Source organism: Acanthopagrus latus, chromosome 4 (genome assembly GCF_904848185.1).
Source record: "Acanthopagrus latus isolate v.2019 chromosome 4, fAcaLat1.1, whole genome shotgun sequence".
In the NCBI taxonomy this organism is placed as follows: domain Eukaryota; kingdom Metazoa; phylum Chordata; class Actinopteri; order Spariformes; family Sparidae; genus Acanthopagrus; species Acanthopagrus latus.
The window spans coordinates 26,587,777-26,600,310 of record NC_051042.1 but is presented as its reverse complement, the minus strand read 5'-3'; the positions used below and the strand labels follow the sequence as shown (position 1 = coordinate 26,600,310).

At 38.6% G+C, this 12,534-nt stretch overlaps 1 protein-coding gene across 1 annotated transcript in view; it reads left to right on the top strand.

Annotated features, from left to right (window-relative positions):
* The window catches only part of ush2a (Usher syndrome 2A (autosomal recessive, mild)), a 186,788-nt gene that overhangs the window by 59,678 nt on the left and 114,576 nt on the right, over window positions 1-12,534 (top strand). Inside the window, exons 28-31 of the mRNA XM_037096057.1 lie at window positions 33-156; window positions 8,889-9,019; window positions 11,638-11,764; window positions 12,261-12,362. Coding sequence (XP_036951952.1) covers window positions 33-156; window positions 8,889-9,019; window positions 11,638-11,764; window positions 12,261-12,362 — 484 coding nt within the window. The remainder of the gene's footprint in view (window positions 1-32; window positions 157-8,888; window positions 9,020-11,637; window positions 11,765-12,260; window positions 12,363-12,534) is intronic.

Genomic DNA, 12,534 nt, shown 5'->3' with positions numbered 1-12,534 from the left:
TATTTTTGTTACATATTAACCCTTTTTTCCAGGTGGAGAGGACAGATGTCTCTCTGTCTGACCCACAAGCGCCTGTTGTCAGAGGAACCAGATTCTCTGGAAACAGTTTCTACCAGTTTCCCAGTGATTCACTTCCTGTCAACACTGACTTCACAGGTAAGAAAGCATGTCTAGATACATGCAGATACGTGTGCGTGTGTGTTTCAGAAAACCAACAGCATGTGTCTGGATTGCTATGTACTGCATGTACACGCACACATGCCTGAGTTTGGTGGTATGTTTTCGTGTTGTTCAGTCTTCTAGTGACATTCTTTTAGAATGACTTCCCCAGTCATCTTAAAGGACAATTATCTTTCTGTTTACCAGCATCATTAGAGGGTTGAGCTGCACAGCCAAACATGTTCTGCTTCATCTGAGAACATCACCCAGTCTGACGCTCATAATTAATGACTGCTGATACTAATCAGTGGGATTTGAGCGGGCAAAGCTCTTCGATGCCACTTGAGATTACTTCACCGTCCTGCACAAACCTTGTATCACCGGTTATGTCTTTCTGTGTGGACATTATGTTTAAATTTTAGCCCTTAGATGAATACCTTTAAAAGCCTTGTTCCAACTGTATGATGAACTTGCAAAAATGGATTGTGATTATCTAGTTTCAACTTGTTTTCTAAAACTGACGACAAATTCATGACTTGCAGATCAAAGTTCCATCTGTAATCCTTATGTGACTGTGATCAACAATAATTGAGTCGACAGAGCTCTCTGTGTTGGTCACATAATCTTGTTGCATAAAATATCTAAATGTGTTTGCCTCCTTACAAATTGGGGCTCTATGTACTGAAATGTTTGGAGCTTACATCCCAAACAGTATGTGAGTGTTCATATACTGAAGAGAGGGAAGAGAGAGAGGGGTGACCTTTTAGTGGCTTTTGAGATCAGCATGTAGGAAAAAAGAGAGTTGAGAATCAAAAGGAGGAAAAGAAACAGGTTGATTAAAAAAAGGGGAGTGACCTTCATTTAATTTGTTTTTTAAACTTAACTACAACTAGTCGGCTTTATTAATGAATTAACAGTTCTTTATGCATACAAATGCATCCTTTCACTGACTGGTCATTAAAAAACATATTTTTGAAGGTCATTGAGATAGAATGAAAGTAGTGTATTTTGAGGGGAAAAATAATCAGTTCAGACCTAGAATGATCAGTTATTAGAGTATATTATTAAGGTAAAAACAAACACTTTCATTACATGTTGTACACAAAATACATTTTTGGGCATTCAGTATGTATAGATTTATTCGTACAGTCAACATATAAAGACATTCACTATTCTAAGTAGAGCATTTCAATTGGTAGTTTAATTACTTTGTGCTTCTACTTTTTAGCAGAGACTCGATTAGCAGAACACCTTGTATTATTTACTACTAACACTGAGATGTTATAAGTCATTGTGTGTTCACCTCTTCTCAAGACTCCATCCCCACAGAGGGTAACTTGTGTGGACTCATGAATTTGAAGCAGGGTATTTCTCAAGGATAGTATGCACGCTTTACAAACCTGTTGGATTGCAAACAGATCACAGATCAGATATTGTTATTATGATGTCACATTTCTGACCTCCTCTTTGTCCTCTACAAGGTTACTTTCATGAAATGATATGAGTCACAGTGTAATTGTTAAATATGATGTTTTCCTTTGTGCTGTTTTGACGCTGAATGGTAAAACAATGTCCAGTTGTTGGTATAAATTTCTAGTCAGAAGACAACCAATCCCTACTGCTGTTTTATGTCTCCTCATGGTTCCTGGTTCTTATTCGCTGCTCTCTCTCTCAGTGTGCTGTGTTTTTACCCCACATCAACACACGATGACTTTTGATCTTACCTGTGCCCCTTCAGTACAAAGGTAAATAGATGTTGATGATTTTTGCTATCGAGGGGGGCCTCTCATCTCCTCCACTCTCCTCCTTCATAAAGGGTAATGGATCAGACAATCACTTTCAGACCGGATCTATTCTGGACCATGAATGTGTCGGCAGTCCTCAAACCATCGCCCTTTTACAACCATCAATACTAATAGCATCATCTACAGACAATTATTCCCATCGAAGCGCATGGAACAGCGAACAAATCAAAGCCAAATTGGATTATGAATGTAATGCAGTGTAATGCCCCCTCGAGAGTCAATTGATCACAGAGGAGAGACTCGTCAATCGTTGATGCCTGGTGGAAACCTAGTAACTCCGACAATGACAACTGTACATTTTTATAAGTCAAACCTTCTGGGGTTTTTCTAGTTCAGTATCATATTGCAATACGCCATATTTCATCTCGAAAACATCTCAAAATTTTGACAACGCATCGCTTGGAAATGGGATTCTTTGGAGTCTTGCAAAAACTTCATATATGGGGCTCTTTTTTCCCCCCAATGGCAGCAGTGATGGAAAACGCAGATCATTTCTCTCCATCAACATTATGCACCATTTTGGGGTTAGGGTTATTGTAATAATGTGTTGTTTCCATAAATTACTCATTCAGGTTCTTCATACAGGCTTTCTCATCTTCTGAAATGTGAATTAAGAGCACCTTGTTGAGCACGGCCAATTTTTTTAAATCACAAGATTAAGATGTAGCATGTAAAATGTGAAATCACATGATAGTTGCCCTTTCACCTGTCATTTTATGGCCTCTATACTTAAATTATTTTTGGCTAAATAGGTTGCTTTCCATATGCAGTTATTGTGATAGAAGTGGAGCTTTCCATAAATGATAAGTCTGCGGACTTCTGATTAACGATGCTTCATAATGCTGAATGAATTTAGGGCACTTGAGGTCAATATTTACTACACTGAATCTTACTTTAGATAAAACAGGATTATAACCATATGCAGTCCTGCTGTGATTATGAATACCCTGCAAGTGCTTGTTTCCATAAATGCATGTTGGACCATTCATCTTATACATAATGCGTCTTTATCTAAAGCCCCACAATCTGACTCCCTACTCCCATGTTCCTGTCTGAATTAACAACTCTGTGCATCTCAGTTCTGAGTGGAAAACAATATTTTTCAATAATCTATTTAAATGGATTCAAAACAGATTATGCAGTTCTCTCTCCTCATTTGTAATTGTTCAGTATTTGAGTCTGAAATGGGCTGATTGAAATGAGGATGACAGCCAGCTCATATTTTCACTAATCTGGATGTATTTCTACAACCCACAGCAAATGAAGAGAGATGAAACATCACAAACATAGTTTTGAAAAAAAAAAAAAAAAGCTGGGAAAAAAAAAAGAATGCAGGAGCAAATAGACTTGGATAATTTCCAGACACATCTAATACAGTACACTGTTGCTGCACCGCTGCAGCAACTGAGCAGGAAAGAGGGAAATGTTAAATGATACAAATTATTTTTCCTTAATTAATATGATTGATTGCCAGGCATTGACGTTGAGAGGAGAGGGGGAGAAATGTGTGAAGGGAAAGTTTGCACAGACATCATTAGTTTTTCCCCATTTAAAGATTAATCAGAAGAGGCTGGGCTCTTTAATTCTGTCATTTGTATATTTAATGGGCTGCTGCAGAATCTATGGGTGTAATTAGCTAGCTGCCGCGCTCTCATTAATACGCCAGGCTCTGATTAATGCCAGCACAGAGCTAACATGACTGGAGTTATTCAGGTTATGTTGTGTAGATGATTGCACACAACCTCCACTGTTTACTGAGACAGAAAGAGGAGAAACAATACAATAACATATGAAACAATACTACCTAATAAATAAGATTATACTTCAAAATGGCTGAATATTGTGACTAGTTAACATTGCATGTTGTAGAATAATACATGAATCCTCTTTGTCCACTTAGCCACATTTAGAGCAGCACATTCAGTATGAACAATAAACTCAATTTAAAATAGTCCTTTATCATTTTTAATTTACAAGAGCCTCAATTGAAACAACACAATTCTCTCTCTTAACAACTCTGAAATTGATGGTGTGAGTATAATTGGTTTTATGTACTTGTAGGTCATAAAACGTATTCTTTACAGTACATTAAGTAATAGATCACTTGTGAAAAAAAACTTTCAAATTTGAACACAACTGCACAGGTTAGTTTTATTGACAAAGGTCTCTCAAAGTAATGTTTTTTCATACTCTTCATGTTTAGGCTGCAGTTAGTTGCCCAAATAATTTGTACTTTAATAATGTAGGAAGGTATTCGTATCATTTAAATAATTCCTTTGAGGGAGACAAATTACAGGCTCAGTGCGTAGGATTTAGTGGGCTGTATTGGCAGACATGGAGTATATCCATAATTATGTTTTCTTTCTTGTATGACCCCCTGAAATTAAGTTTTTTCTGTTGCCTTAAACTGAGGCTTTACAGGGAGTGGGTCCACAGAGTCCTCCTTGTTGATGTGAGGGATGTTTAGTTGGTTGCAATCTGCAATCTCACCGCTCATTGCCACAAAATCCTACACACTGGACTTTAAAGTGACATTTTCGTTGTATAATTCATTTGGTACATCAGATTTAAAAGTTATTTAATGATTTGGTTGTTTTCACCTATTTACATTCATGAATTTATCAAATGTTTATCATTAACCTTGTGGTGTATAGGAATGGAGGCCTGCTGTGGGAAAAGTTTGTTTATACTGATGTGTGTTCCTGTGAAACTGAGGTGCTTACTGGTGTCTTGTGTTTGTGTGAGCATGTGCGCGTGTGCTCGCATGTACTCTGTATGTGTAACAGAGACACCTGTCATGATGTATGCTCATTTTTGTCTGTTGATGGCTCCAAAGTGGTTGTCAGTGTGAAGTAGCACAAGTCCTGTGGGGGAATCTGAAGGAAGTAATGCTGAGCAGGAATGGTATCACTCAGATACTGTACATTTGGACCGAACTCTTTGGCTGAGCATGTGTTGATCCCTCCCTGCTGCAAAAGACTCACACAAACATGCAGCATATTGTATTATTGTGACCTTAAATGTAACTGTTTTCAAACTTATTTTAACATCATGTACACAAAATGCTCAGTTCTTTCAAAGAGCAACATTTATATGTAAAGATACTTTGGTAGTCACCTTTACCTGTTTCAAATAAGGTCAGAAGTATTTTAACCATCCTTAACATCATTAAAACTGTTTGGAAATGCTGGATTGGACCTCTGAATAATATCCAAAGAATAAACTTGCATTTTGGAGTGCTGGGTTCATCATAAGGCAGCAGAGAAGAGCACAATGCATTACTGCAAAATTCAGGATATTGCCCAACATTCTTTTATATGAAGATATAATGCACCATTTAATGTACCTGACCATTGCACACAGCTGCTTTGTAGCGTATAAAATCTACATAAATGTCTGTGCTGAGTTGTTAGTTTTCCACTGTCAGATCCTATGACTGTGTGTTCAGCCTGTCTCATATGTTCAGCAATAGTATGTGTGTTTGATGAAATATGTGTAGTATCTCTCATGTCCAGGTCCACCGTAGAAAACTCAGTTTGATGTTTTTTGTTGTTGTTTATTGACCTTTAGAAAGACATGTCTCTACAAACGCTGAATTATTTTGCTGTTACAATTAGAACCTGTCCGATAGATCAGTTTGGACAATATAATCACAGACATATGGGAATCAGCACATATGTTATCTGATATTTGCTGATATGAAAATGTATTTTTACCGCACGTAATGCAAAAAAATACGCTTTGGGTAACTAATAATGATTAAATAACTAGTTTCTACTGTTACTACTGTTTCAGTGTACTGATAAAGTTGAGCATGTATGTATATATTCTTTGAATATAAGAATATTGTTTACTGTATTGTTCACTGTATATCAGTTAAACATCAACAATATGAAGGCTAAAGAATTTCAAACACAACATTTATCATGAACGACTATATGAGTTAAAATCTAATATCTCATATCCCAAAGGTGAGGTTGAAAATCTGCTATCATGTATCTGCAGTCACAAGTAACAATCAATAACTGTTCATCGTGTTAAAATGTTAAATAAGAGACATGTGAAGGGGCAGAGTTGGGAGTGAAAGGGGTAAAGAAAAAAAAATAATAAACATCCAAGGATAGAAAACACATTCAGATGAGGCAATGGGTGGAGAGAGGGAGAATGAAAAGGTCAAGAAATAGAAGAGGAAGGTTAAAAGCGAATGGAAGAAAGAAGGAAGGTATGAGAGATCAGGAGAGTGCCACAGAGAGAAGGTTAAAGGGGGATAATGTAATGTCACGTATCTGTCATGACTTCGCTCATCTCTGTGGTGACAAGGTCATGAATGTAAATGACAGATGCCTGCCCGATGTACAGAATGCAAGTCCAATGTAAAGAACGTCTTTGTCTCAGTTGTGTACTTCTGACACAGTCATTGTGCATTTATTTACATTTAGACTTGTTACAAATCGTTAACCAAGGTAAAACTATTGATTTTGTGCACTATTGATATTCAGTTCATATGTGCACTGTCAAAATGGGACAGTTTTACATTAGTTTATATCCAAGGTGCTTTTCACCCCACAATTCTTTCCTGTCATTCTGTCACATGTATAAAGTACACGTACTTCGTCTTCTAAATCACTTCTATCCTGGACTGAATGGAAATGCTAAACGTGTGATGTGTTGTGAGCCACATTTTGATATAATATGATGTTAGTAAAAGATCCAGTCAAAGTGTACGGCACACTGAATGATATCAATGTGTTACACTTAATTAGGTTGATATTTGAGTTATGAATTGGAAGGAGCACATTTTTTGGCTCAGATTTACTTGGTGTTGTATCTTCTATTTCACCACAGTCCCCTATAACTCTATTGCACTCCTCTGGGGAGGCCTCAAGCTTGAATGTCCATGTCTATACACACCTATGCTGTTATTTCCCAATGGTTATAATGCTGTCTGGAACAATGAGTTAAACACAGGAGAGGAGGAGGAGCACAGCCAACATTTCCTTTCCCACCTCTCTCTGTAATGTTGGCTCAAACACTATTTGAATGTATGGAATTGGCATCAACGCTGTTATAGGATCAGTCACTCAAATACACACCTCTAACTCATCTACCCACAGTGATGCTGCTTGTAGACCTACGGGCTTTATATTAAAGAGTCAAATCTTCTTTTATGGAAGACATCTGATAGATTAAAGATTATAGGCTATATAAATAAGATTGACTTGAATTGACAAGTACAAGTTAGTTGCTATGTGTCAACAATTAGCATAACAATATATCCAGATTCTAACAGATCCAAGGTAACAGCACAGAAAAAGTATTTCTCGTTCAAAATGGTGTGAAAACTGGGTGCTTTGAAATCTGTATTCATCTTGAGCTCGCCATGTAACTGTTTGACTTCGCTCTATGTTAAGTGAATTCACACACTAATTATTTTGCCAACACCGGCTTCAAATGAACCCTGGACTGCCTCCATTCAACGCCTCAGATCTTCCCACACTTCTGTTCCCTTCAGAGACAGACAGAGCTGAGGAAACGCTCACGTACAGACACACACATAAAATCACATCCTCTGTGTCGCTGTGTGGATCTAGTAGTGGATTAAGATCCAATCTCTGATCCATAGTAACATGACAAGACAGCACGCTGGATGAATTCTGTGCTTTACGCCGTGTGTGTGTGAGAGAAAGAGAGTATGTGTGTTAGAGGTCCTGCTGGTCTAAGAACCCACAAGTTTCCCACATTGCTGAAGCTTTGATTCACAGTATGCATAAACAAATGAGGCACCCTACCATTAAAGAGTAACAGGACAGATGTGTTGGACTGACACAGTAGATGCCACTGTTCTATCAGTTACTTTACTTCTCAGGATTAATTGGGCTTTATCACAGAGATGGAGGAGGTTATGTTGAAATATAGATTTTAAACATTTTAATGGTCTTGTGTGGCTTATGTAGCAAATCTTCTATAAGTTGCCTGCAAAACTTCATCGAGAAAGTGTTAAAACTTTGGGAAATATACTGGAAGCCTGTAATGTTTCTCCTGAATCAATTACTAATAGTATGTTGATAAAGAACGAAACTTTAATGGGCCTAAAGAATGTTGGGTTTTTTTTCATTCCTATGATTTAAGATGTGGTATTGTGTCTTAAGGAGATAAAAACAGGAGATCACAGATGAGAGCTTTTATCTGAGGAATACGTCAGTCTGCTCAGTAAAGTCTTCTGAAATTCATGTTTTGCCTGAAGTGTCTTAGTGGCAAGATTATCCTAGGTGGTTAGCTCACACTAAAAATGAAGCCATCTTAGAGCTTTGGTGCATTTATAAAAATGGTGAACATGAGCGAGACACAGGAAATACATGTACACATTCCTTCTTTTTCTTTTTCTGCTTGTAAACAGACATAGATTGTATACGATGAACACAATAGTCCTGATGTGAGGGTTATGCTATTCTGACCCCTGTGTATTGTGCAAATGGTATTTTTTAGGGGTTTATCGTACTCATCTTATGGATTTTAACAAATTAAAGTGTCAAAGTGTCAGAAAGAGGAAGCCAGAAGAGGCCTTCTCTATGATATTCAAAGTGATCAGATCAATTAAAGACCATCTTTTTTAGATTAGATGGTAACGATGGGCTTCTGTTATCTGAACGGTCAGATTTAACACTGGAACACTACAGATGTAAAGCAAAACTCCCTGGTGGCTCCTGCAGAGTTTAAAAGGTTCAAGTGCTGTTTCAAGTCTTAAAAAGGGACGTATTGAATGGTTCCCCGCTTTGTCAGATTTTTTAATTAATTGTTTTTACAACAATATGTTAACATTTCACATGTGTTGCATGTCTTGTTTAGCCCTTGTTAAATTAATAACTGAGAACAAATTATTAAGATTTAATCTTTAACACTGTTTCCTACTCTGCTTTGTATCAGGTGTCAAGTTGAGTTTTAAGACTCGCTCCCCAGATGGCCTGCTGCTCTGCGCCTTCTCTCCAGGAAATCAGGAGGAGTTCTTCGCCATTCAGATCAAAAACGGAATCCCGTACTTTTTGTTTGACCCACAGGTAAGTCCAGTTTTTATCATACACAAAAAAAGTATCCGTAGTAGCCATTTAAACAATTTGTTTTTACAAATTCATGTATCTTTTTCTTCCCCATCCGCTATTTGTTTTCGTCTCTTACTTGATTATTTCATTCTGCTCACTTTACTTAACTTCCTCACCTTCACCTGCCTTTTTCTCTTTTTTCTCTGATCCGCCTCTATCTCCCTGTCTCTCTCCCATTTTCTCTCTCACTTGCTCTCATCTAATAAATGTGATCTGTAGCCCCTCATTGGTTTCTGTCAGGGAGACAGGGAGAGGGGAAAAAACTTTGAAAGTGTGTCAACGTTTGAATTGGACTGCAATTAACTCATTCCCTGCAGTCACCACGCGTGAATACCAATTGCAAGCTAATTAAGCTTTGCACCCTTGCACACACACACACACACACACACAGCCCTGCTTTCCTTATCCATCCATACAGACACATGTAGAGGGGTTAAAGAGTCAACGACTTCGATGATGAAAGTGATGATGGGAGATGATTACACGTACTTCCATGAAGCCACCAATTAATTACACACTCAAACAAACACACACGCTCAAACTTACACTTTCGTTCCTCGTCACTATCACTGTACAATCCTTGTTATCAAAAAGACCTGATCAAAATGTAACCATGGGATGTATCTCTGTGTGCAAATGGTGTATGTTGACAAGCCGTGTGGCTCAGTGTGTGTCTGCGGTTGTGCGTGCTGCTGGATGGAGTGAATGTGTGTCTTCTCCAACTGAGTTGATTCCTTTGTTTAGGCTAGTTTGGGGTAATTAACAGTGGGAGTGGTGTCACGGCTTATTAGTGTTCCCCTAGATACATATAGCTGGGCCCATTACTTCCCCCTATTAGCCTGTTGAGCTAGCCTAATGGGATTACTAGTGCAGGGGGGGTAATTTAGCATGACACAGGAAAGTGATATGCTCATAAATATGTGCTCATGTGCTGCCACACACACACGAACACACACACACACACACACACACAAACAAAGAACACTGAAGCGCATACGTAGAAGATAGACACCAAAACATTCAAGTTAACTTACTGTCACAAACTGTTTTAACACACATGACAAAACACACACTCTCTTTCACACACATGCACACACAACACACACAAAGTGTACACTCTATTGATGCAAGTGAGTAGTGGTTCATGGACCACTGGTTGCCTCAGTCAGTAGAGGCGTATATAGCAACTGGTAACTTCAGTAGCTACAGTGTCTGTCACAGGCTGTAATCGTGTGATGCAGGTGTAGAACTCATTACAGATTTGAACACTTGCTAGTTTGCTGTCACTGTTTGTTCAATGCATTTAACAGTGCACGGCTGTGCTTGTCAGACACAAACAAACACGGTTAGAGAGATGCAGTGGCTTTTTTAAGATAGTTCACAGTAATCTTGTCAGCAGGACAGAAATTTAAAACTATAAGTACTAGGCTTAATAGATGCCCTGAAACACACACCAACCCACTGGAAATATAATGGTAGCAGATAGAGGGCCTGAGGTAATCAAATATTAAGCACTTGATAGGACACATTTTAAGTTTGGATTTAAAGGCCTCAACAGGGACAAACTGACATCAACAGGAAATGTATTCCAGAGGAGGGGAGCACAATAGGGGAAGTCTTTGAACCATATGACTTGTTTTTAGCTTTGGGGACAGACAGGAACCCCATATTCAAAGGCGCATCAACCGTGCATCATCAGCATAGTAGAAATGAATTTCATGCATGTGTATAATTCAGCCAAGAGTTCAAGCACAATTATCACAAGTTTCTGCCCACCTTTTCTGAAGGCCTTGCTTAAGAGGACCTCAGTTGTAGTTTCAGGAAGAGCTGAGTGTTAGTTGCTTCCCCTGCCCGCATCTCTCAGGTGAGGGATTCAAACGGGCGTGTTTGTGTATGTGTGTGTGTGCAAAAGAGATACGGAAGGAGAGAGGGAGAGAGAGAGAGAGAGAGAGAGAGAGAGCGTGCTGGAGAGACTCCTCCCATGTTGTCTTGTTAAGTAGAGCTGTCTAGAGATGGTAGTAAAGATGTCAGAGGCTGATATACTCTGGCATTCATACATTTATTGATCTCATCATTAAATCTTCATCACTGTGTGTGTGTCTGTGTGTGGATATACTGTATGTTGTTTGTGTGAGTGTGCACATACCCGTTACTCTTGTTTTACTACATTACTCTTTGCCTACTTGCTAAAAGCTGATCACAACAATGATGTCATACTTAATAGGTAGCAAAAAGCCCTGTAACAACACTTTGATGATTATATGTGCATGTTCGTGTCCTCTTGAGGGGATGGTGTGCGTGCGATGTGTGTCATCGATCCTTAATGTCTAACCTTGTTCGCGCAACAGAGGGATAAAGAAGCGATAATTTAAAATGTAACAAAGTGAGCATGTCTGATTGCACTTTGATTTGAAAAGTGGTCTCTTTTGAGCTAGAGGTCGTAAAATTACCTGCGTGATTACTGAGAGAGACCTATGATCAGATTTAGAAAGCAAGGATCAGTCAACTTGAAGCCTAAAACAAAACATTCGTTTTCAATCTTGCCTGTATTATATGTATGTTTGTGTGTTGTATAGGGCTCAGCGGTGGCTGTGAGTGTGCAGGGTGATGGAGGGCGCCGCTACAATGATGGACAGTGGCACAGCATCATAGCTACAAGGCGAGGGGCCGTGGGAACAATCGTTGTGAACAATCAATACAGAGGTAACTCTTCTCATATTCATACTGACCACTATGTGTATCTGCTCGAGTGTGGGTGTGTGTTTAAATGCGAATGTATTTATGCTCGTTGAAATGTGCGAGGATGCACACATGCAGTGGGAGACTTACAAGTACTGTATGTGTGTATATGTGTGCTTCTATGTATGTAAATCCCTGAGCTCTGTATGGAGGTATTAGTCAGGTTAATCCCAACCACTCTGTGTCTGATGAGAAAAATACTGCTTCACACACAGAGACACACATGTTCCTCAGTTGTTAACTAATATGTAACTAGTTTTCTAATAATAGCTAATAACCCATTGCTTATTTAAACTCTTTTACTTTCTCACTCTGCTTTTGGTTGTGTTTACCCACTCCATCTTATATCTTCCATCCCTTTATTCAAATGCATCCCTTTTTGTTTCCCTGATTGCTCTGGTTTCATATTTACTCTTACCAATATGTAATTCCACACTTTTTTTTGCCCCACCATCACCAGGAAGTGCATCCGCTTCCAGTGGCAGCACCATTATAGGTGAGAACACAGGGGTGTTCATTGGAGGGCTGCCTGAAGACTTTACTTTGCTAAGAAAAGATTCAGGTAAGTCCATCATCACCCCTTTTAATGTACTCATTAATCATTTTTAACATTAAATAGATTTGACACATTGTGGACATCTGAATTTGGATTCCCTCATTTAAACCTTTATTTATTCTCAATGGAGTAAATTATATTTTGCTAGAACTCCCTTTGATGCAGCTAGTCGTTGGTA